The sequence below is a fragment of the Narcine bancroftii genome, chromosome 7 (genome assembly GCF_036971445.1).
Source record: "Narcine bancroftii isolate sNarBan1 chromosome 7, sNarBan1.hap1, whole genome shotgun sequence".
NCBI classification, from domain to species: Eukaryota; Metazoa; Chordata; class Chondrichthyes; order Torpediniformes; family Narcinidae; genus Narcine; species Narcine bancroftii.
Window position 1 is genome coordinate 8,103,064 of NC_091475.1, and position 26,107 is coordinate 8,129,170.

Genomic DNA, 26,107 nt, shown 5'->3' on the forward strand with positions numbered 1-26,107 from the left:
CCCCCATCTCAGTTGTCACAATTTGATGACACCCAATTTTCCTCACAGTCCTCTACTTTCTCTCTCTGCTAAACTCTTTCCAGCCCCCTGCATTGTTCCTTTATTTTTATTTCCAGCAGAGCTATAAACCTGGGAGACCAAAATGGTATATTTGAGAGCCGATAACCTCACTTTTGAGAACTGAAGTAGCCTTGACACAAATTGTTTTGAAATTTGTGTGTAAACACAAATGCATGTCTTATGGAGTGAAATGAGAATCCTTGGTCTAAACTATAAGGAATTTGAAATAACCAGTTATACACCTTGTCTACTCCACGCCTACAACATCTAGTATGAAGAGCAAGGGCTTCAGTCATGTAAGGACACCAGGTCCTGCCTGCTCCCTTTCATATGGCGTATCATCCTGAGTCAGAAAGCTTTAACTATTCCTTCATCCTTTGCTTTTAAATCTTGAAACTCCTCCCCAACAGTATCTGGGGTTAACATTACTAGAAGACATCAAGAATTCAAAAAAGTGGCACATCATCATCTAATGTTCATTTAAGGAATAGTCTCAATAAATGTTGACCTTTGCTGTGATGCTCAGATCCTGAAAAAATAATTGATTTTTTTTAAAGTAATTTTTAAAAATCCAATAAAACTAATGAAAGAGTTGAAATGGATTGCTTTGCACTTACTTTATTGAAGTTCAGAATGCCAATCTGTAGAAAGACAATGTTTAGATTCATACAACCTTTCACAGCTGACAAGCATTACTAAAGTGCAGGTTACAATTATATTAGAAGACAGTTCATCTTCACTCATCATTAAGAAGAATGAGAAGATGGTAACACCAGAATGAAAAACATCTTTTAGTGAGAGTACGGGGAAAGGGAGTTGTTATTTTCAGTAATTCTGTCAGATCTTTTCAAAAGTATGGATTCTGCAAAATCTCATTCCTTTGCTTCATAGAAAGTACAGTATTGTATGTATATCCAATATTCTATTACAGCCAGATTTGAATGGTAAGTGTATAGCATCACAAGGTACTGGAAAGAACAATTGATTTCAATATAATGGATACAACAGTTTCCACTGCCACTTGTGATCAGTCTTTTGAATTTGTTGACCAATCAAATGGAAGATAGATAATTTTGACTTTTCCATTATGCAGGAGTTCTTTCAGTGTTCTTTGGTGAATCTCGTAGGTGCTCCAATACCCATTTCAGCAACTGGCAAAACAAATTGCAAATACATTGAACTACATAATGTCTCAACTTCTGGAACATTTTCAAGTAAAACAGTAAAAATGGTTTAATGTCTGAGAAACAATCACTTGCTTTCAGTGCCTTGTCACTTTGGGACAACTGCGAAGTTGACATCCAATCAATTTCCTTTGAAGTTTAAATTGATACATACAGATAACTGATTTTCACACACAATTTTGCAAATAAGGTGCATGACCAATTAATGGGCATCTCAGTGACATTGTAATTGCAGAAACAATGAGAACTTATATTGCTTTTTTTAAATGGAATCATTTTTTAATTTTCAATGAAACCATCTTTCACTGGAAGCAATCATTTTAATTTATATAGGGTCTTTAATATAATAAAATATCCCAAGATGTTTTGCAGAAGCAAATATCAAACAAATTGTGACACCATGTCAATGGAGACAATATTAGGGCAGAGCAAAGAGGTCTTAAAGGAGGAGTGAGTGTGACATATTTACCTTTAGTCTCTGGGCAGTTTGGGCCAAGCCAGAAAAAAATAAAAGTTGGTAATGGACAAAAGACCAATGGAAGCATTGAATTTACAGGCAAACAGTCTTAGTAGGCCAAATAATGTATATGAAACTTAAGACTATTGGATGCAAGGAATCTATATGCTGAAGATGAAATTAACAAAAATTAAACAGAAATTCATTGATGAATTAAAGGTAAAACCATATCTATCCAGCTAATTGTATCAAATATGGAACAGGCTCTTCATCCCACAATGTCTACCCTGAACATGATGTCCAAATTAAACAAAAATTTCTGCTGTTTGCACATGACACTCATCTATTTCTTGCATATTCATATGCACATCTAGAAGCCACTTTAAAAAACTACTATCATATCTGTTTCCACCACCACTCCTGGCAGGCTGTTCCAGACATCTACCAGTCTGTGTAAAAATCTTGCCCTGAGGCTCCACACTCTTCCCACCCCAAATTCATTTAAATCCATGTCCGGTCACATTTTTATCTCACGGAAAAATAAATTCTGACCACTCTATCTATGCCTCTCATAATTTGACAAACTTCTATCAGGTCTCCCTCAGCTTCTGATTTTCCAATGAAAAAAAATCCAGTTTGTCCAACCTGTCCCCATAACCCATTCCCTCTAATCTAGGCAGCATTCTAGTCATGCTCTTCTGTACAATTTCCAAAGCCTCCACATTCTTCCAGAAATGGGGCAACCAGAATTGCACACAATACTCCAAGTGTGGTCTAACTTAGGTTTTTGTATAGTTCAAACACATCCTTCTTACTCTCATACCAAAGAAGACAAGTATGTCAATATGCCATCTTTGCTACTCTCTCTACTTACTTCCATGGAACTATGGATCTGGAGCCCAGATCCTTCTGCACGTTAATGCTGTTAAGAATCCTACCCATAACGCTATTTTCCCCTCAGTGCCACACTTCACACTTATCCAGGCTAAATGCGATCTGCCATTACTTAAACAAAACATTCTATTAGATTTATCATCTTTCTTTTCCTCAAGCCATGTTGATGGAACATAATTATATTATGATTTTCTAAGTGCCTTGTTACCATATCTTTAATGATCAACCATAACGACTCTTAAAATATCACTATTCCTTCATTGTCACCGAGCCTAAAACCTGGAACTCTCCAACTAACAGCACTTGGAAATATTTACTCCAGAAGGGATTTTAAGCAGTTCGATAAGATGGCTCAACACCACCTTCTCAAGAGTAATTAGTTGGGCAACGAATGTTGGCATTGTTAGTGATGCTTTCATGGTGTGGTGATACGACCACCATTCTACTGCAGGGGGCGATCTCTGTACCTACAGGAACACCACCTAAGGGCTGACTCCACCTGGCCAGCCGTCAATCAGCCAACCTGAATATAGACCTGAACCGGCCCCTCCTGAGCCAGTCACTCAGGGAGCCACCGAATCATGAACTGGCGTTCGGACTTTTACCTGAATAAAGTCTGTTGTACAGTCTTTTGAGTTTTTGCTTGCTCGCTGCTACCTCAGCACACCACACATGGTAAAGGCTTGCAGGATTTCAGTGAATTGTTAAATTTGCTACCCTTCAATACAGTGGAAGTCAGAGAATCAAAACAACACAGAAACAGGCCCCATTAGACCACCATGTCCATGGCAGCCAATCCATACTAATCCCATTTGTCAGCACTTCAAATGTAGCCCACTCTAACTAGACAATTCATTTATCGATGGTACACACTGCACACAGTGTGGTTAGCAGTGAGGGCATGAATGATTGGGGTGGTGGATGAGATGCCAATTAAATGAGCTGCTTTGAGACAAAGTATTACAATACTGTATTAACCAAATGCTTTCCAATAGATATTTCCATCTTATGCAAACTATTCACAAGATCACTAAATAAAGGGACAGAAGCAGGCCACAAGGCCCAATGAGTCTGTTCCATGACTCTACACTAAGCTGAACTAGTTCCAATTTTCAGCCTTTTCCCCATATCCCTTGATACCTTTACTAATTAGATATTTGTCCATTTCCTGTTTAAATTCTCCCAGTGATCTGGCCTCCACTGCTGTATGCGGCAGTGAGTTCCACAGATCCATGACCCTCTGACTAAAGAAGTTCTTCCTCATCTCTGTTTTAAATGGATAATTAATTTTAAGACTGTGACTCCTTGTCCTTGATTCACCCACCAAGGGAAACATCTACATTCACTCTGTCAAAACCGTTCAAAATTCTAAATGTCTCTACGAGATCCCCTCTCATTCTTCTTTACTCCAATGAATACAACCCAAGAGCTGCCAAACGCTCCTCATACATTAGCCCATGCATTCCAGGAATCACCCTAGTAAATGTCCTCAATACCCTCTCCAACAACATCACATCCTTTCTAAGATAGGGGGCCCAAAACTGTACACAGTACTCTAAATGAGGTCTCACCAGTGCCCCATAGAGCCTCATCAACACCAATTCATTTACAGTTAAATAGTTACCATACATAAACAATGCAAACTGATTAAATTTTCTTTATTAGATCTGCCTTAATTTTTAACATTTTAATTTATAAATTGATACAGATAAAAATTGTCTTAAAGTACTGTGCTTTAAATATTATCATGACTTTTTAATCAGCTCTTTTCAAGAGTGGAAATTAGCATGAACATTTCTTTACCTTTTCATCTGTTCCACCGAAATCAATCTTATATCGTTTGAAAATGTGGCTGAGACTAATTTGCTTTTTTGACACATCAACTTGGCAGCTGTTGGAATCTAGGGGCTAAAATATCACGGAATAGAGGACTATGTAACAATTTTTATATTTACTTCATGGTTAAGGGAAAAGTATAAGGTAATTAAGTGGCAATCACAGCATGGAGCAAAGTTGGCTGAGTACAGTAGGGGTAGAATTATCTGATCCCAAAATACAAGGGAGAGGAAATGGATGAACGATTTAGGAGGAATGCTCAAACTGAAGGAGCTGCTGAGTAGCTCAGGAGACACAGGGCAGACCAGAACAAAGAATATCCTGTAAGAAACAAAGGGAATGGAAAGCCAGTCTAGGAAGAAGATTAAGGCATGAGGAGGTGTTAAGGAGAAACAGAAGAAATTGGCCAGACAGGAACAGAACGATGATTGGAAATATCTGGGGCAGGAATTGATTTCTGGTCAAAACAATAGGATGGTTTGATCTGGAAGATTTAAGATAAGAGGTCTACACCCGAGATAAACTGTAGAATAAGGAAATTGCTGGTGATATACTTTATGTAAAAATCTAGCAAAGGAAGCCAACTTTTGTTCTGTATGGTAAATTGTAGCTATATAAACTGAGCAGACTGGACAATAGGGGTCAGTCTTGGGGAATAGCTCACTGTGCAGGTGACCTATGAACTAACGACTGACCCAGAGCTCTGTTAAGTTTTATTCTTGTGCTGTATAATAAACTGATTGTTGAACCGAATACCTTCTCCTATCACTTCATTCAATGAGCACGCTGGACTCAGACGACACATAAACTAAATTAAGGGTAAGGTAAAGCCAGAGTCCGACACAGCCAATGTCTGAATCAAGAAAACTTTCAGCCGAACTCTTCAGCTGCTTGTCAATGTTCTGCAATTGAACAAGAAAACATATTTTTGAATTGCCAAGTTCCACATCATCTGTTTTCGGCTTTGCACAACTCTATTTTAGCAGCTTTGACAAGCGTCTTCAAATTCATTCATCACCTAGTACAGTAAAATTCCCGCTATCCAGAATTCAAACAACTGGCAAAGAAATTGTAGAAAACAAATAGGTAAAAAATACATAAGTTTAAAATTGGCACCCCATAGCGGTTTGTCTGCCAATCCACGCAACACACTATCTCAAGCAATCAGAAAATTCATTTATCTGACATCTACTAAACCCCTTATGTGCCAGATACCAGGGGTTTTACTGCAGTTTGCAGACCTTAAAAGAGGTGCCATATAGATACAGGGCCCAGAACCTCTTTGGACTTTACCCATTCTGGCCAGTATTTCATGTGCACCTACTGATTGTCAGAACCTCATTGACTGTAGGAAGCCCATTTTACCATGACAAAGAAATTAACAAAGCTTGATTTAAAATTCATTCAATGTCCTCAGAGGTGCCATAAGGTGGCCCTGGCTTCCCTCATCTATCAATAACGTGAGGACCCACAGGTTATTTGTTGTACACCCAGGCTGAAATCAGCTGGCTTGGTGAATGTGAAATTAGTATAAACCAGTGGTTTGCAAACTTTTTCTTTCCACTCACATCCCACTTTAAGTATTCCTTATACCATTGGTGATCTGCGATTAGTAAGGGATTGCTTAAGATGGTATGTGAGAGGGAAGGGAAGGTTGAGAATCACTGCTCTAGACCCAATTGTTACCAAAATATTTTGCTTGATAAAAATGGTCACTGGCCCATTTCCTTTGGAGTTATGAAACCCTGCACATAACAAGTCAATTAAATATGATTAAAACAGTGGTTTTCAAACTTTATTTCACCCACATACCACCTTAAGCAATCCCTTACTACTCACAGAGCATCTCTGGTAATACTTAAAGTGGTGTGTGAGTGGAAAGAAAAAGGTTGCGAACCACTGGTATAAACATTTGGACAAATAATACATTAATTTAAATGTTATCTAGTGCCTGGACGTTACATGAACAACCTTCAAACTCTTTTGAACATTGCAATGTGACTCATTTTATCCTTCACCTTTTTGAATCAGTCAGCTAAATAAGCTCAAGTTAGCCAGAGGAGATCCTATCCCCTGTTGGGCCAGTAGTTACCCTGCTTTATCCATATGGCCTGAAAATGTAGTCCTAAACTACAAGGAGATTTAAAATGTTAAAACAAAGTTCTATTGTTATCAAGCTATAGAAAATAGGTTGTTGTAAACTATTGGCAGTTGTCTATGAGTTTTAAAAATTTCAACACAAAATAAATTGTTGTTAAAGTGGATCCTTGATGAGAAGATGAGTGGAAAATTAAAGTTTTTGATTATGGTTTAAAATGGTAGTTGTAACAAACCTGGGCAAAGTAGCAGATAATTGGAGGACAGCTTAAGATTCCATAGTTCAAAGCAAAATGAATAAGTGGTTCCACTCCCTCCAGTGCATCCTAAAAAATTAAAACTAGAGTTATATTTGTAACAACAAAACAAAATACCATAGAACACCAGAGAGGGAGTTGAATGAGTGATTAAAATGACAAGTGATTAGAACGTCAGGATTATGCTTGAGGTGCAATGGATATGTTACTCAAAGTAGTCATTCAATCTGCTTTTGATAACCATTGTGAAGAGGCGACACCTTCAGAACAGCAAGCATAGGACAAAACTTTAGCATAAATCATCGTCTCACTTGAAAGGTAGGTGTAAGGGCCCTTGTCGTCGGTTCCAATGAAATTCAGTGGGAACTTGAGATGTAGCAGCTTGTCTTTCAATTAAACATTTTCCAGCATTCCAGGTTGAGGGATTGGGTTCAGCAATTTCAGACCATAACCTTTTAGCAGACAGCAGCTGTCGTGATGATCCTTTTGTTGCCACTTGTACCTCCATCTGTTGCTTTACTTGTCCCATTACTGTACTGCCTATGCTTTTGCATAACTCCATCATTCCTTTTGTCACTTCAACTTTCCTGCTTTCAACTATTACAGGCCTTTCCAGCCCCTTTCCCCCTGCCCACCCCCACTTTACCTACGTTTGGATTTGTTCATACCCTGCTGCCTCTCCAACATTTAGCCATTCTGATCAAAGAACTTTATTACTTTCTCTCCAATTATTGTCCAACTCGACTTCTAGCAATTCCTGTTTTAACGTCACATTTAAAATGTTTGAGCTACATTACGTTTGTGTGAGAAAGGTACACAATTATGGGTTGGAATTTCTAACATTTTCAAACTCAGACATACACTCAAAAACAAACTTGCTGCTTGATATGGGATTCCAGTAGATCAGTGGTTTTCAAACCTTTTCCTTCCACTCACACACCACCTTAATATTCCCTGTGCCATCGGTGCTCTGTGATTAGTAAAGGATTGTTTAAAGTGGGATGTGAGTGGAAAGAAAAAGTTTGAAAACCACTGCAGTGGATCATTTCAATAGCAGCATGTTGTCGTACAACTCCATTTATGCATGGCCCAATTAATTTTCAATATTGGTTTAAAAAATCGATTAATGGGTTGGCAGACCTGGCTGCCGTTTCGGGAGATCAGGATCAGCGGCGTCAGCCCTAGTTGTCCCTCAGGAAGAGGGAGGTTACTGCGGCACCGCCCCACCGCGAAGTCCATGGTACTCTTACGGGTTCTGCGCCATGGTGGGATGTACCTCCATGAGATCCCACTGGAAATGCCCGAGCATGCCGGGTGGCAAAACCAATCCCTCGAAGCAATCCCACTAGCCATACGTGAGACATCAAGCTAGAGGGTGAGCACAAGCCCAAAGACCGCTTTGGCCGATCACGTCTGACTTCAAGTGCAGTCAAGGTGACTTCAGTAATCGTAGTCCGCACAGAGCATAGTGCTGAGGTGTGGTGGCCCCAGATGAGCACAGGGATAAATTACTCCCATTTCTCAGTGATGGAGATTCGGAGTGACTAAGAGCCTCAACCTGGCTGGAAATCCAGGTCCCTAAAATTCCCGCTGTTGGAATCCCCGCTATATAACTGGTACTTAACTGTGTCAATAAGGTATCTTTGTTGATCATCTAGTCGAGAGAGATGATCTGGCGGATGAGATCAAAGCCAGCCCAGTACCTTATGGTCCCTGGAGAAAAAGTATTGACCCATCGACGTGTGACGTTAAAACATGAAATTTAGTGTAATTAACACAAAGATGCCCTTTATGTTAGGGCTTCAAATGCTCCAACTGTAAAAGGCAGCTAAATAAAGTACCTTCAAATAAAAACTGGATAAATAGAAAGACCAAAAAAAATGCATGTGTGATAGTACAGATTCTATCACCAATGTGTCTATGTACAGATGGTAGTGTAGGATGACTGTGATTGGCTGAGAGCGTGGCCACACCTACTGGCAGGTCTTAAAGGATTGCTCCTCGCCAGACCAGGTCATTCTGGACTGGTCGACCTACTTGTGATAAGCTCCAGTCTTTTATTTAATAAAAGCCGTGGTTTGGATCAACAAGTCTTTGGTTCTTTCGACACGCTCTACAAAGTGCAAGGCTTGTTCTTAATTTTCAGACGTTTATGATATCATACCCATGACTGAATTTTTAGCCATTTTCATAACCTCAATCTTCAGCTATTTTCAATGAGTTCAATAAATTCTCAAAAACACAATTTTAACATAGAAGGAGAAAGTTAGCACACTTAAAGATACCTTATATGACAAGGTGGAAAAAAATGAAAATTGAAAGCACTCCCATGGTCAAATAACATTTTCAGGTCTGTCAAAAGCTGTAATAAATTTTTATTTATATTTACTGCTGGTGTGGTTATTGTCAGTACAGTGCTAAGGATAGCTTAGAAGTTAAGAGTTAGAAATAAAATTAGTGGTTTAAAATTAAACACTATCTGGTTCATTGTCTATTGCTGCTCGATACGCGCAGTTTGTAACATGGACAGATGGATTACTAGGGCCCTTTGAACTTGTATGCTTCTCTTTCTTTGACTGAAAGAGGTCCCTGATAGTGAATCTGTCTGCCTTAAAGCAAGCTTCTCTTTCTTTGACTGTAAGAGGCCCCTGATGGTGAATCTGTCTGCCTTAAAGCAAGCTTCCTTTAATATTACACTATTTTTAACTAATGACAATAAAGGAATCTTGAATCTTAACATGTACAACTGGTAGTTGCAACTTCATTGTTGTGCAGACAAACAATCCACCCGTTCCCATAGAGAGGAATCGTTGGGGTTGTGGATAATTGAGGGAGGGAGCTAGTGTAGAGCAGTGGTTCTCAACCTTTTTCTTTCCACTTATAGACCACTTTAAGTGTTCCCTATGCTGGCGGTGCTCTGTTATTAGTAAGGGATTGCTTAAGGTGGGATGTGAGTGGGAAGGGAGGTCGAAAATCTCTGCTCTCGACCCAATTGTTACTGAAATATTTGGCTTGAGAAAAATTGGCATTGACCCATTTCCTTTGGAGGTATGAAACCGTGCACATAACGAGTCAATGAGGGACGATTAAAACAGAGGTTTTTCAAACTTTTTCTCCCCACTCACAGGGAATACTTAAAAGTGGGATGTGAGTGGAAAGAGAAAGGTTGAGAACCCCTAGTCCAGAGAAATGGGAGTGAAGGTTGAAAGGTGGGGGGGGGGGGGGTCAAAGTGGGGCAGAAAAAGAGAGAGTGAATTGGGGGGGTCAGGAAAGTGGGTGAGAAGACAGAGAGAGCAATGTAGGATGGGTCCTGTGAGAGGAGGCCAGTGGGAAGTGGGGGAGGGGGAGAATGTGACACAAGAAAGAGGTGGGGGCGGAAGGCGGAACTTTACTTCAGGTCCTGGTTGCAGCCGGAGGGAGGGAACCGGTGTGACAACGGCGGGAGGCGGCCCTTCGCGTCATGTCGAAGCTGTCGGAGGGCGAGCGGCGCGGCTGCCAGGAGATCCTTCAGGCCCTGGGGCAGAACGAGCTCCGGTCGGTGGCGGATACGGTCACCAACAGGATGCTGCAGATCGACAGCGACGCGGGTAAGACAGCGATGCCGGGCCCGGGCACCGATGGTAACAGCGTAACCGGTCCCCCCAACCACCGGTCCCCCACCATCGGTTCCCCCCCCGCCACCGGTTCCCCCCCCCCCCCCCCGCCACCGGTCCCCCCCCCCCGCCACCGGTCCCCCCCCCACCACCGGTTCCCCCCCCCACCATCGGTCCCCCCCCCACCACCAGTCTCCCCCCAGCCACCGGTCCCCCCCCCACCACCGGTTCCCCCCCCCCCACCACCGGTCCCCCCCCCCCACCACCGGTCCCCCCCCCCCCCCGCCACCGGTCCCCCCCCCGCCACTGGTTCCCCCCCCCCCACCACCGGTCCCCAACCACCGGTCCCCCCCCCCACCACCGGTCCCCCACCATCGGTCCCCCCCCCCCCCACCACCGGTTCCCCCCCCCCCCGCCACCGGTCCCCCCCCCCCACCACCGGTTCCCCCCCCCCCCGCCACCGGTCCCCCCCCCCGCCACTGGTTCCCCCCCCCCCCACCACCGGTCCCCCACCACCGGTCCCCCAACCACCGGTCCCCCAACCACCGGTCCCCCCCCCACCACCGGTCCCCCACCATCGGTCCCCCCCCCGCCACCGGTCCCCCCCCCGCCACCAGTCCCCCCCCCCACCACTGGTTCCCCCCCCCAACCACCGGTCCCCCACCACCGGTCCCCCCCCCGCCACCGGTCCCCCCCCGCCACTGGTTCCCCCCCCCCCACCACCGGTCCCCCACCACCGGTCCCCCACCATCGGTCCCCCCCCCCCCCCCGCCACCGGTCCCCCCCCCACCACCGGTCCCCCCCCACCACCGGTCCCCCCCACCACCAGTCTCCCCCCAACCACCGGTCCCCCACCATCGGTCCCCCCCCACCACCGGTCCCCCCCCCGCCACCGGTCCCCCCCCCCACCACCGGTCCCCCCCCACCACCGGTCCCCCCCACCACCGGTCCCCCCCCACCACCGGTCCCCCCCCACCACCGGTCCCCCCCCACCACCGGTCCCCCCCCCCACCACCGGTTTCCCCCCCCCACCACCGGTTTCCCCCCCCACCACCGGTTCCCCCCCCCACCGCCGGTTCCCCCCCCACCGCCGGTTCCCCCCCCACCGCCGGTTCCCCACCGCCGGTTCCCCACCGCCGGTTCCCCACCGCCGGTTCCCCACCGCCGGTTCCCCACCGCCGGTTCCCCACCGCCGGTTCCCCACCGCCGGTTCCCCACCGCCGGTTCCCCACCGCCGGTTCCCCACCGCCGGTTCCCCACCGCCGGTTCCCCACCGCCGGTTCCCCACCGCCGGTTCCCCACCGCCGGTTCCCCACCGCCGGTTCCCCACCGCCGGTTCCCCACCGCCGGTTCCCCACCGCCGGTTCCCCACCGCCGGTTCCCCACCGCCGGTTCCCCACCGCCGGTTCCCCACCGCCGGTTCCCCACCGCCGGTTCCCCACCGCCGGTTCCCCACCGCCGGTTCCCCACCGCCGGTTCCCCACCGCCGGTTCCCCACCGCCGGTTCCCCACCGCCGGTTCCCCACCGCCGGTTCCCCACCGCCGGTTCCCCACCGCCGGTTCCCCACCGCCGGTTCCCCACCGCCGGTTCCCCACCGCCGGTTCCCCACCGCCGGTTCCCCACCGCCGGTTCCCCACCGCCGGTTCCCCACCGCCGGTTCCCCACCGCCGGTTCCCCACCGCCGGTTCCCCACCGCCGGTTCCCCACCGCCGGTTCCCCACCGCCGGTTCCCCACCGCCGGTTCCCCACCGCCGGTTCCCCACCGCCGGTTCCCCACCGCCGGTTCCCCACCGCCGGTTCCCCACCGCCGGTTCCCCACCGCCGGTTCCCCACCGCCGGTTCCCCACCGCCGGTTCCCCACCGCCGGTTCCCCACCGCCGGTTCCCCACCGCCGGTTCCCCACCGCCGGTTCCCCACCGCCGGTTCCCCACCGCCGGTTCCCCACCGCCGGTTCCCCACCGCCGGTTCCCCACCGCCGGTTCCCCACCGCCGGTTCCCCACCGCCGGTTCCCCACCGCCGGTTCCCCACCGCCGGTTCCCCACCGCCGGTTCCCCACCGCCGGTTCCCCACCGCCGGTTCCCCACCGCCGGTTCCCCACCGCCGGTTCCCCACCGCCGGTTCCCCACCGCCGGTTCCCCACCGCCGGTTCCCCACCGCCGGTTCCCCACCGCCGGTTCCCCACCGCCGGTTCCCCACCGCCGGTTCCCCACCGCCGGTTCCCCACCGCCGGTTCCCCACCGCCGGGTCCCCCCCCCCCACCACCACAGGTTCCCCCTCCCCCACCATTGGCCCCCCCCCACCACCGGTTCCCCCCCCTCCCACCGCCGGTTCCCCCCCTACCGGGATCCCCCCACCACCGGTCCCCCCCCTCCCACCGCCGGTTCCCCCCCCACCGGGATCCCCCCACCACCGGTCCCCCCCCCCCCTTCACCGGGGTTCCGACCCCCCCAAACCACCGGACCCGACCCCCCCAACCCTAACCCCCCCAACCATCTCCCAACTGCTCAGCCTGTTTCCATTTTTCCTCGGGATGCTGAAGAAGGCTCTCCATGGCATCTCATTTACGCTTAGTTTGTTTTGGAACAGCAAGTAAGACTTCCATTGGATTTTTATAAACTAATGCAGTCATTGGACAAGGCAAATCAAAGCAACGTCTCTCCCAATGGTATAGCTGTTCTGTTCAAAATGGAAATGCATCAGCTGCTTTATTATTGGAGCACTTTTTGAAATAGTACAAAGTGGAAACTTTCAGCAGCTTTGCAATTTCCTGAGGAAATGAAAGTCGATTATTTTTTTCTGGGCAGCCCATTGGGATTCAGAATGTTTCCCCTTTGTTTTCTGTGCAACGGAGAAGCCAATTCTTTTGCTGCTCGTCCTTATGTGGAACAGAAGGCAGGTTAGTTTGTGCTCCTCATTCCATTTACATGGCGCCCCCTGCTCCATCTCTGCTTTGAACAGTCATGGGCTGTAGTTCTGTGTGTCAGCACTTCGAGAACATAAGAAATAGGAGCAGGAGTCGGCCAGGTGGCCTGTCAAACCTGCTCTGCCATTCAGTGAGATCATGGCTGATCTGATGATGGGCTCATCTCCACCTGCCTGCCTTTCCCCCATATCCCTTAATTCCCCAACCTTCTCTTAAATATATTTATTAAAGTAGCCTCCACTACTTTGAAGGGCAGAAATTCCACAGATTCACCACCCTCTGGGAAAAGCAGTTCCTCCTCATCTCTGTCCTAAATCTACTCCCCTGAATCTTGAGACCATGTCCCCTAGTTCTGGTCTCCCCCCACCAACTGGAACAACTTAGCTTATCTGTGCCTTTCATAAATTTTATACATATCTATTTGATCCTCTCTCACTCAAAATTCCAACAAGTACAGTGTCAGACCACTCAATCTCTCCTCATTTGCTAACTCCCTCATCTCTGGATTCAACCTGGTGAGCCTCCTCTGCACCGCCTTCAAAGCCAGCACATCCTTCCTCAAGTAAGGAAACAAGAACTGTATGCAGTATTCCAGATCCGGCCTCACCAGTCCCCTGTACTGTTGCAGCAGAACCTCCCTCCTCCTAAACTCAATCCTTCCAGCAATGAAGGCCAACATTCCATTTTGCCTTCTTTTTAAAAAAACTTTTATTTTTCACACTATGAACCATATTGACCAAAATACACACAAACATTTCCCTCTTGAATATACACAGTGTCATTTTCTCCCCTTTTCCCCCTCCCTTCCCTCTCTCCTTCATCCCCCCTCCCCACCCACTCAACGATCAACATATATGATACATTAAACAATGTCATTACACAATGAAAATAAACAAGAAATTTGTGTCATCTACTTTTACACACTGGGTCAGTTCATTTCGTCGTCTTCTCCTTCTGTCATTTTAGGTGGTGGAGGTCCGCGGAAGGACTTCTCTGTTGTGTTCCATGTACGGTTCCCAAATTTGTTCGAATACTGTGATGTTATTTCTTAAGGCTGAGGTTACCAGAAGGAAGCAATTTTGAATATGTGATTACAGATACAATGATAATTAAAAGATATATAACAAACATGTACATCAAACTGCAAGAGAAAGAGAATGAGGAAACAAGCTGTAAACCCAAACAAAAATGGGAACAAGATCTAAACATAAAGAAAAAGAATGAAACATGGGAAAAGCTATTCTCCAGAACTATGAGAAATACAATAAACACGAGGTTACGCATGGTACAATATAATTGGTTACACAGGCTATACACCACGCCCCAAAAGTTAAATAAATGCGACCCAACAGTGTATGTATCATGGTCAATGTGGTTTATGGTGTGAAAAATAAAAAATTTAAAAAAAAAAGAAGGAAACAGGAACAACAGTACATGCAATTCGGGCGTGTGAGAAAGTGGAAAAGTTTTGAGAAGATCTAAACCAGGTATTAAATAAAATCACAAAAAGCAACATACCAAAAAACCCAGAGATCTTTCTTCTAAGTAATATAAGAAGTAAAGAACATGGACTCGATTTGGATGGAGCACAAAAAAGATTTATTATGATAGCCTTAGCTGTAGCAAAAAAATGTATTATGTCAACCTGGAAATCAGAAGAGAGCCTGAGAATACAGAAATGGTATATAGAAATGAATAAATGTTTTCCATTGGGAAAAATAACATATAATTTAAGAAATACCATTTTGCCTTCTTGATAGCCCGCTGCGTCTGCAAACCAACCTTTTGCAATTAATGCACAAACACTCCCAAGACCTTCTGCACGGCAGCATGCTGCAATCGCCTGCCATTTAAATAATAATCTGATTTTTCCTTCCTTACATTTACCAACATTTACTCGACCTGCCAGACTCTTGCCCACTCACTTAACCTATCTATATTTCTCTGCAGATTCTATAGAATATTTTCTCTGTCAGCTCAGTAACCTTCTATGGCAGATCTTGGAATAGAGTGTCTTTTTTTTTGGCAATTGGATTTATCATACAAAATATCTGGTTAGCCCAAAGTAGCTATGTGAGACTGACAAGGGCCTTAATGCTGTGGCTGTAGGTATGGGAGAGGAAGCTGATGTCAGTTTGCTTATCCTTTCAGTGAACTTGGAGGATTTTGAAGAGAGAGGTGGTATTTTTTCAGTGTCTGTGGTGCTTCCTGTAGATAGTCACGGTGTCAGAAGCATTCAGAAAGATGGGGATCACTGCTGCCTGGCATATCATGATGTTCATCAATTGATCAAAGAGTGTACTGGTGTTGAAATGACATTTAGTTGAGTAGGAGACATGATCTTTCCATGTGAAAATAGGTTAGCGATTGAGTGATAACTCCACTGAACTAGGTTGGATCTGTATCAGTCTTAGAAGTTCCAACATTATCATTAAGTAAAAGTGAAAGCTGCAGATACCATGGTTGAACATTATCAATAATATTGCTGCATGTGGATTTCAGATATATTGTCAGAGTACATACATGACATCACAAACAACTCTGAGACTCCTTTTTCCTGTGGGCACGGCAGAATTACCACCTATTGGTTTTGCAAAAAAAACTAATAAAAACTGTAAACAGGTAATGAATGTAAACAAACTGACTCTGCAATACAGAGAGAACAAAAGAAAATCAATAAGGTGCACAAGTAAGAGTCCTTAAATGAGTCTCTGATTTGTCATTGAGGAGTCTTGTGGTGGAGGGGTAGCAGCTGTTCCTGAACCAGGTGGTGTAAGTCCTGTGGCCCCGACACCTCTTTCCTGATGGCAGCAGCAAGAACAGAGCGTGTGTTGGGTGGTGTGGATAGTTGATAATTGCTGCTGCCCTCTGATGGCAACATTCCCTGTAAATGTACTCAGTAGTGGGGAGGGTTTTGCCTGTGATGTCCTGGGCTGTGTCCAGTGCCTTTTGGAGGGCTTTATGCTCAGGGGTATTGGTGTTCCCATACCAGACCATGATGAAGCTGGTCAGCACACTTTCTGCCACACCTCTGTAGAAATTTGCCAGGGTTTCTGAAGCTGGAAGAAGGAAGGTGTGGGTGACATGCTGGTAATGAGAGTGAGGAAAGGGAAGGAAAAGGGAAAGCAAAAGGCAGGGTTTGAAAACATGAGATAGGTTACTGGAAATTTGGAGGTCCATGTTGATGAGCTCCAAATGGGATTCAAACAAGACTGAAGCGAAAGGGGCTTAGACCTCCCCTCCCCTACCTACCCTCCATATTACTGGCGAATGTCCTGTCACTGGAGAATAAAATTGACAACCTGAGGGCAAGGCTGCTTTATCAGAGACAGAAAACCGAGTACTCACTAGACACTGCTATCCAACTAAACGGTTTCACCATTTATAGTCTGGATTGGAATTCGGATTCTGGAATCTCGGGAGCTGTGTGTGCTTTTTTTGTTAATACAGGGTGGTGGACATTGGGGTTATGTTGACCTCCTGCCTTAGAGCAAATCTTGATTAAATGCAGACGCTTCTGTCTATCCCGAGTATTCTCAGTAGTGATTCTCACTGAAGATTTTATCCCTACTGATGCCAATTACAAGCAGGTACTTACAGATCTGCATGATGTGGTCAGTAAACTAGAGCTGGCCCATCCTGACGCACTACAAATCTTAGGTGGTGACGTCAACCAGGCTCGTGTCAAGAAAACACTGCCCAACTACCATCAGCACATAACCTGCTGTACCAGAGATCCCAGCACATTTGATCACTGTGACACCAAAATAAGGAAGGGCTACTGTTCTTTCCCGAGACTGCATTTTGGCAAGTCTGATCACCTGGCTGTGCTCCTTCTGTCTTCATACAGACAGCCTAAAAAGAGAGGCTCCGGAGGTCTGGACAGGTAGAAAGTGGTCACAGGAGCTGAAGAACGGTTACAGGATGTCCTCCAGTCAGTGGATTTGGGGGTGTTCAAGGACTCAGCTGAGGATCTGAACGAATACACTGAGGCTGTCATAGACTTTATCAAAACAGTTGTGGATGAGTGTGTCCCCACCAAATCATTCAGGGTTTTCCCCAACCAAAAGCACTGGTTGAACAATGAAATCCGAACTTGCTGAGACCAGATCACAAGCATTTAAGCCCTGAGATCCAGATGAATACAGAAAGACCAGGTATAACCTGCGAAGGTACCTCCTGGGTGAAGTGGAGATTTCAGGTGAAAATGGGAACAGCAAGGACACTTGACACCTGTGGCAGGGTCTAAATGCCATAACCTGCTACGAAACCAAGTCTAGTGCAGTAGCAGGCGGCAAAGCTTCACTCCCAGAGGAACTCGATGCCTTCTACGATCGATTTGACGTCAGTAACAGCAAAGAACCACCCTTCTGCACCCACACGTTTCCTAATGATCCTATCCATATCTGAGGATGGCGTGAATGCTGTCGTTAGGAGAGTGAATCTGAAGAAAGCATTCAGCTCAGATAGAGTGCCTGGTCGAGTATTAAAAATCTGCTGACCAACTTGCCAGTATATTCACGGATATATTCAATATCTCATTCCAGCAAGATGTGGTACCCACCTTTTTCAAACAGGAGTCAATCATACTGGTGCCCAACAGGAATGTAGTAACCTGCCTTAATGACTATCAACTAGTAGCACTTATATCAACAGTGATGAGGTGTTTTGAAAGGTTGGTGTTGAAAGGCATCCTTGTCAGCTCCTGTCTGAGCAGTGACAAGGATACGTTCCAGTTTGCCTATCATAGCAACAGGTCTACGGTGGATGCCATCTCACTGGAAAACATGAACAATAAAGATGCATTCATCTAGATGCTCTTTATCAACTACAGTTTGGCATTTAACACCATCATCCCCTCAAAGCAGATCAGCAAGACCTGGGACTCAACAGCCCCCTGTGTAATTAGATCCTGGATTTCCTCACCTCCAATCCACAATCAGTGAAGACTGGTAAAAACATCTCCTCCACCATCTCCATCAGAACCAGAGCACCATAGAGGAGTGTTCTTAGCGCCCTGCTATACTCACTTTACACCTATGACCGTGTGGCTCAGAACAACAATAACACCATCTGCAAATCTGCCGACAATACCGTGGTAGTGGGTTGTATAAAGGAAGGCGATGAGTCAGCGTACAGGAGGGAGATTGAAAACTTGGCTGAATGGTGCACCAACAACAATCTTGCACTCAATGTTACCAAAACTAAGGAGTGGATTGTTGACTTCAGGGAGATAAAAAGAGTTGTATGTGATGTTATGTATGGACTCTGACACTAAATCTGAAATCAAATTAAATCATGTCTCTGGTAGAAGACTGCCCAGACAGAATACAGTAAACTCCCCATTATCCAGCACCTATGGGGATTGTGGATGCTGGAAATGCGAATTTTATGGGTGACTGAGACTCGCTCTTACAATGTCTAACTAATGCTCCTGCATTTAGAATGAACTGTTTAAAAGACACTGCACAATGTAAAGTAATTTAAAACGAAAATCAGTATTGTAGTCCTTAATTATGTAAAGTTCACTTTAATCAAATAATTCTTTTAATTTACAACATTTAAATTTAAATTCGAACCCTGGTCGTTGGCACTGTAAAGGAATTGTGCTAGCTGCTACACTACCCATGTCACTGTCATTATTAACCCCCTCCCCAATTTACTAATCTACTTAATATACTAATTAAAAAAAAGACTTATCAGGCAGGGATAGGGAGACACTTTGGTAGAGTTGCCCCAGCGGCGAGCGGCTCTTCATCCTGGGTGGCGCCATTTTATTCAAACAGCTGCTGAGGTCATACCACTGGCTGAATATTTGCTCCCATCTTTGCCAAGGGGTTGTATATTGCTTCAGAAAACATTCACTCTTATAATTTTAAACTTTTATTTAAAACTTCATTTCACTTATTTATTTATTTCCTTCCTCTGGTGTTTTTTTTGCCAGTTGTTTTAAATTTGCGGTTGATTGAATGCCGGATAATGGGGAATTTACTGTTTAAGGTCCTGATCTTCCAACCTGCACATAGCCTCAACTTTGCAGTACGTTAGGCCATGGGCAGACATGTCATTGTGAGAATTGAAGTAAATGTAAATTTGTTTTCAAGCTTTAGTTATTTCACCATTTACACCTCAATATGTCAAAGTAAAAATCCCAGCCAATAGCTGAACTAGGTTTAATTGGTCTTTGATAGTCCACAAAGCAATTTGTAATGAAGTTGCTGCAAAACAACACCGTGATTGTAGTAAAAACATTAAAATGCTAGAGGAACTCAGCTGGTCACAAGCTCCCATTGGAGGTAAAGACGTATTCTAACATTTCTGACCTGAGGCCTTCTTCAAGATGATAAAATGCTGTGTGTTTCAAGCATTAGTTCCATAATTTTCTTTTCATTTCTATTTTCAAATTTGTTGAAGCACGTTACTTTTAGATTTTTGTGAAAACGTGTGTGACAGTCAATCCATTGAGGATCAATTGAAAACGTCTTTTTTGACTTGCATAAAAGTAGTATTTTAATCCCTGCTTCATCCTTACTGGAGGAGAAAGGAGCAAAGAATGAAAGCAAAGGTAATCGGAGACACTGGGTTTTCTAATGTTCAATATCACGTTGGTTTCTGATTACATGATACTTTAGAATCGTGAGGGTGTCATGAAATTTGTTGTTTTTGTGGCAGCATTACAGATATAAAATTGCTATAAATTACATTTTTTTAAAAATAAATTAATGCTAAAGAAGAGAATGTGAGGTAGTGTCTATGGTTTATTGTGCATTCAGAAATCTGATGGCAGAGGGAATGAAACTTAAACTGTTGGGTGCTCATCTTTAGGACCCTGTACCTCCTTCCTGATGAGAGCAGTGAGAAGAGGGCATGGCCAGGGAGGTTAGGGTCCTGAAGGGTAGAGGCTTATTTCTTCAGACACTGCCTCTAGACGCCCTTAATGAAATGAAGGCTGGTGCTCATGACGGTGCTGGCTGAGTTCATAACTCTCTGTCGTCTTTTCCTGTCCTGTGCATTGGCACCTCCATGACGATGCAGTCACGAAGAAGGCTCACCAGTGGCTATTCTTCATGAGAAGTTTTGAGAACATTTGGTATGTCACTTTTTAAAAAAAAAACTATTGCAAATTTCTACAGGTGTACCGAGGAGAGCCTTCTGCCTGGTTGCCAATGCACAGGACAGAAAGATGATAGAGAGTTGGGAACTCGCCAGCACCATCACGGGCATCAGTCACCATTCCATCGAGGACATCTACAGGAGGCGGTTTCTCAAGAAAGCAGTCTCTATCCTTAAAGACCCCCACCACCCTGGCCATGCCCTCTTCACACTGCTACCATCAGGAAGGAGGTGCAGGAGAGACTGAAGACGAATACTCAACAGCACAGGGGCAGCTTCTTCCCCTCTGCCAGCAGATTTCTGAATAGACAATAAACCACAAACGCTACCTCAATTTTTCTTTTGCATGAATTTATTTATTTTTAAATTAATTTTATGGCAATATTTGGTCTGGTCTGCAATGCTTCAGCTAAATAATGAATTTTGTGACGTGTTCATAACAATAAATTCTGATCAGTAGAGAAACAAAAAAAAGCAGAGATACAAGCAAACAAAATGCTCTTCACGGTACGCCTGTCACGGTACACCAAATCTCAAACTCCTCTCAACGCATAGCTGCTGGTGAGCCTTCTTCGTGAATGTATCGACATTAATTTACTTGCAAGTGCTGGGGGAGGGGGGGAATCGCTTTGGAGAAAATTAATCTCTTTGCATTATTTTTCCCAGTAGATGTTTATCTTAAATATAATATTCTTGGCAAGCTGGATAAAATCCAGTGAGTAAAACGAAAGGTTTGGAGAAAGATTCATGACAACGTAGAGATAATTAACAGTGAGAATGTGGGGCACTGCTGCGAGTTTCCACAGATTTAATTGGGTGATATGAAAAAAATGGTGTCATGTTGATGTATTTTTTTTTAAAAGTACAGCACAGGATCAGGTCCTTTGATTCAAGATGTCTGTGTTGAATGTGATGCCAAATTAAACTAAATCTCTTCATCCTGCACATGAACCATATCCCTCCATTTCCTATGTCTGGCAAGAACTCCTTAATTGTTACTAACTTGTGTGTTTACTCCACTACCTGGCAGATCATTCCAGGTACCTACCTATCTGGGTAACAAAAAAAAAATACTTGCTCCACATGCCTCCATTAAACTCCCTGTTTTAACTGCAGGTCATTAGGATTTGTCGTTTTTGCCCTGCGAGAAAGTTTCTGTTAACATTATTTGTTGCCCCCTCCTAATCTTATAAACTTCTATAAGGTCTCCCCTCAGTGTCTGAAAACTCGAGTGCGTCCAACATCTCCTTACAGTTCGTACATCGAACCCAGACTGTACCCTGGTACATCTCTTGGGTCCCCTTTCCGATGCTTCCACATCTTTCCTGTAATGGGTGACCAGAATTGCACACAATACTCCCAGGTGCAGGGCAAGCAAGATTTTTATTCTGCTGCAACATGATCTCCTAATTCTCATATCTTACTGCTGCTCTTTATCATCCACAGAAGCCATCAGTGCAATACTGAGTTATAGCCAGAGCGCTGAGGAGCTGTTGAAAAGGAAGAAGATCCACCGTGAGATACTGTTTCAGTATTTGGCAAAACGTAATGTTGTGGTCTCTGCTAATGCAGAGAAATACCATCTCATTCAGCGAATCATTGAATATTGGAGAGAAGATGGCACTGCATCCCAGGTATTTCATTTGAGACTGCACTTTATCATAAAATATTGTATATTTCCGTGCAATCATAGCAATTTGTAATGCAGAAGGAGGCTTATCTTGTCTAATATTGGCCAGGGGAAAAAATAGCCAAATCTCTTTTGCCAATTCCACTGGACAACAAAGATTTTGCTTCCTGAACACATTGGGGTGTATTTTATGGATTTTGGGCCACCGATCATGAAAATCTCCTTAAAATGATCCTATCGTGTACTGGTTCTTTTAGATATAACCTATTTTTGTGATTTCCTGTGCTAATTTCAATCATACAAAACCATGAAGGGCAACGTATCATTGAAAATTAATTTTCTACGTTTGCCCTTGGACGACTTCCCAACCGTCCATGACGAAATGGTGAAAGGTTTCACCAGGATATTGGGACCATGGAAAAGTGGTATCAGGGCAACTGGAATCCATCAATGCTGGCCAACCATTGTTGGTCACTGACAGGATGCTGGGGACAACAAGAATCAATGGCAGAACATCTTAGGTCAGTTGGACTAACCCAATGTGTCAGCGTAATCATGTGATCAAACATGGTAAATTCAATAAAAGTTAATTTAATGTTTCTCCAATATCCTGCGTGATACAGCAGATTTGAAATTATCTTTGTGTTCAGTTTAAAGTTGTCTATCGTAATCCCCAATTTATTTTAGGAAGCAAACCTTTCGAAAAAAATATGTTGTCCACTGTTCTCAATCCTGAGTCCTGTAAGCTACACTACTTCATGTTCTCATTTATGTGCATTGTAAATTCCTTGAGTGTTTATTTCCAGTATCCCATTTGTAGGCAGTGAGTTCTAGTGTCAGGAAGGTGGTACTTTGAAAGGTTATATGAATAATCCCAAATGAGTTGATTGGTGGAGTGAATCTAACCTCCTCGGCATGCAAGGGCAGCACAGTCAAGCAACTGGCAGAGCTGTTATCTCACAATCCAGGGAACCTAAGTTCAGTCTTCACTTTGTATTGAGTTTGTTCAATTTCCCTGTAGCCACTTGGGTTTCCTCTTGCACACCAAGGACATGAAGTTTGGTCGGTTAATTGCCCCTAGTGTTTGGGTGAGCGACTGAATCTGGGGGTAAATGATGGGAAAATGGGGAGAACTTAAAAACATATGCGGTGTGGTTAGGCATGGTCTCAGTGGGCTGAAGGGCCTGTTTTTATGCTGTATTTCTCTGGCAATCCATGACTGTGTGTTAGAAGGTAATAAGAATTGTGATCATTATTACTGACTTACTCAAAGTTCACATCCTACATTAGTATCTCAGTTTTTGAAGCCATACAAGACAGTAACTGCGTTAACAAGAGAGAACTTGGCAGATTGTTAAATGAAATCTCTCTTGTATCTTTTGGCTGATGCTCCATTTCAGACTTGGTGAAAAAGTATTGCCTCAGTCCGCAGCAGGCTACAGATGATGGAAAATGAAAATTGACATGGTTTGAAGTTTTGCCTTAATTAATTCATAACAAACTGAGGCAGAAACAACTAGAATCTATCAAGGCTGGCCTTTAAGGAACAAGCATGAAGTATTTTGCACTCATAACAAAAACTAAGGCAGTGGTTCTAAACCCTTTTTTTTCCATTCACATACCACTTTAAATAATTCCCCACTAACCACAGATACTTTATGGCATAGGTGCTCTGATGTTAGTATATAAGTGGAAGGTTGAGAACCACTGAACTAAGGGAAATACTCAAGGATATGAATACTAGTTTTAATCTGTCACTGGGCATTGTACATAATTAGTAAGGAACCACCACAGTGTTATAGCTGTAAAGTAGAATTGCTTGCTAGGCAAATAATCATTATGATGTTTACTTAGGCATGGTAAATTGACAGCCAAAGATAAAGCTATTGATATTTTCTTTCTGTTAGAAAAGTAATGCTTCCGAAACCTCATCAGGAAATAATACTTCACAAAGTGATTTGGCAGCAAATTACAAGGATGATTACCAGACAATGGGACTTCAGTTTTGTAAGTGGTTTTATCACCTTCTGAATTCTCAGAATCCTTTGCTCGAGGAGCGTTCAACAGAGTGGGGCCCGCAACACTTTTGGGAAGATGCCAAACTGAAGTTTTCCTACCGAACTTTAGAGCAGCGGATGGAGGAGTACACTGGTGCTGTTATGGTCAGCCTTCGTTTGTTAGCACTGACAAAGGATGAACATCTTTTCCTGAATCCTAACCTGACTGGTGGCGGACTAAAGTGCATCCATTCCCCTCATGGATTAGTTATTATTGCAGTGGCTGGCACAATTCACAGAGACTCAATCTGCCTGGGAATTTTCGAGCAAATGTTTGGACTTATCCGCTCTCCAAATAATGAGAATAATTGGAAGATGAAATTTATTCACCTGAGTATCACTGGTCAAGGTACAATGTCAGCAACTCTTCAGTCCAGCGAGGTATCAGAACCACCTATCATCAGTTATGAATCCAATGAGCTACTGCAACTTTTTGAAGAGAATATTGTGGAAGTTTGTGATTGAAGCTGTGTGCCCATTATGAAGAAATGCTTTGAAAGCTCGTAATGAGGCTTGAAGTATATAGGAGATGATACAATCATTTATTGTTAATGTCACCTGTACTGCAATTCATATTGATATGTAACTACTGGTGCTTTAAATAAATAATTAAGAACAGGCAGAATTTGGCTCATGCAAAGTGCTAATTGCATGGGCTATTACCAAAAGTTCTTCAGGCGTGTTCTTTTTTTCTTACCAGAGAACTAATGTTATTGCAACAGATTCTCTATCTCTCTGGCCTACTATCATTTTCACTTGTTAAAGATGCACTTGCTTGTTATTCAGTTTGTGATTAAATACGAATGGCATTTTCTCAGTTTGTATCTTTTGACTGCTAGTAATACAAATTGCTCAAGTCAGACGTTAATTAAATACAAATTTTGACAGTTTGGTTGCAGAATGTTGTTTATTAATTTACACTTTTGTCAACACAACTTTCGATGGTTAATCCACATATTCAGGAAAGGGTATTGGAGAATTGATGAATCTACTATGGAATGTAAATGAATTATAAATAGAATTGTGGTTTTTTTGTGTATTTGCATGAAGATTAAAAATAAAATAAACTGGTCACTGGTACTGTTATTGAGCACTTCAAATGGTATAATATGCTGGAACCATATCTACATTCAAACATGGCACCGTGGTGGCATAAATAGCTCCAGACCTGAACCTAAAAGAATGTCATTGCTTGAGCAATCAGTCTGCGTGAAGTGAATAGAGAAACAAATGAAATTAAAGCTTGCTTAGTGTTGGTTTTGATCTGTTTATGCTTTCCATGGATTTGCTGTTCTCTTTCTCCTCAAGACTGAAAGGGAGACTATGGCTGCAAGGTAGCTAGGAACAGGCTTTGCTTGTTTTGCACTGATTACCTGTTTAAAATTATTTTCCAGAGTCCTATAAAAGGACAGAAATACCATTATGCTGTAATTGTAATAAATGCATCACAGTGTGGGAGGAGGGAACGGTGTCGGTTGGTCACTAAATTGTCCCTAGTGTGTAGGTGAGAGGTAGAATGAGGGGGAAAGTTGATGAGAATGTGGGGTGAATAAAAATGTGATTATGGTAGGATCAGTGTAAATAGTTGATTGATGGTCAATGCAATTTCTCAGTGAGCTGTGTCTATCAATGACTCCAAACTTCTGCAATTATTTTGCTTGTTTTAAAACCTCCCATGTAGGAAATGGTTAAATATTCTGTGGTTTTGCATCTGTTGTTTCATGCGTAGGTCAGGTGATCTTTCAGATTCTATTTCCCCTGGCAAATGTTTGTTTTGCTTTCGCCTGATCTAGTTATCTGGATCCATGGACTTGGTATTTTGACATCTTCCAAATCAAGTGGAAGTTGTTGTGGCACACTCTTCCATGAGAATTAACTTTAAACTCTTTTAGTCATCTCAGAGACGTAGTTTAGGGAATAAAAATGTCCCATTTTTCACCAACCCAAAGAAGAAGGTTCTCTGAAATCCTGGAGTCATTAGCTTCAGTAATTTGCTTGCATTGA

At 44.1% G+C, this 26,107-nt stretch overlaps 1 protein-coding gene and 1 long non-coding RNA gene across 5 annotated transcripts; one reads left to right on the forward strand and one right to left on the reverse strand.

Annotated features, from left to right (window-relative positions):
- Window positions 1–682: 682 nt before the first annotated feature.
- On the reverse strand, window positions 683–10,391 carry LOC138738475 (uncharacterized). The gene is made up of 4 exons (XR_011341560.1): window positions 10,178–10,391; window positions 6,765–6,854; window positions 4,399–5,333; window positions 683–1,211 (listed from the first exon to the last, which is right to left on the reverse strand). It is a non-coding gene; the product is annotated as an uncharacterized lncRNA (long non-coding RNA).
- Window positions 10,200–25,180, forward strand: c7h3orf38 (chromosome 7 C3orf38 homolog). Of its 4 annotated transcripts, none has more exons than XM_069888741.1 (3): window positions 10,200–10,372; window positions 21,863–22,050; window positions 23,954–25,180. In XM_069888741.1, exons 1-3 carry the CDS (start codon window positions 10,246–10,248, stop codon window positions 24,566–24,568), a joined length of 930 nt encoding a protein of 309 aa, XP_069744842.1. In that variant the 5' UTR covers window positions 10,200–10,245; the 3' UTR covers window positions 24,569–25,180. The 4 variants fall into 4 exon arrangements, with proteins under 4 accessions (XP_069744842.1, XP_069744846.1, XP_069744844.1 ...); XM_069888745.1 differs by having other exon boundaries at window positions 24,086–25,180; XM_069888743.1 differs by lacking the exon at window positions 10,200–10,372 and adding an exon at window positions 12,922–12,969.
- The last annotated feature ends 927 nt before the right edge of the window (window positions 25,181–26,107 follow it).

Bases quoted from the DNA above. Each gene is read 5' to 3' on its own strand.
- c7h3orf38 (XM_069888741.1), top strand. From the start codon at position 10,246: ATGTCGAAGCTGTCGGAGGGCGAGCGGCGCGGCTGCCAGGAGATCCTT. The intron at 10,373-21,862 runs GTAAGACAGCGA...TATCATCCACAG, and splicing joins GCAGATCGACAGCGACGCGG to AAGCCATCAGTGCAATACTG. The intron at 22,051-23,953 runs GTATTTCATTTG...TCTTTCTGTTAG, and splicing joins AAGATGGCACTGCATCCCAG to AAAAGTAATGCTTCCGAAAC.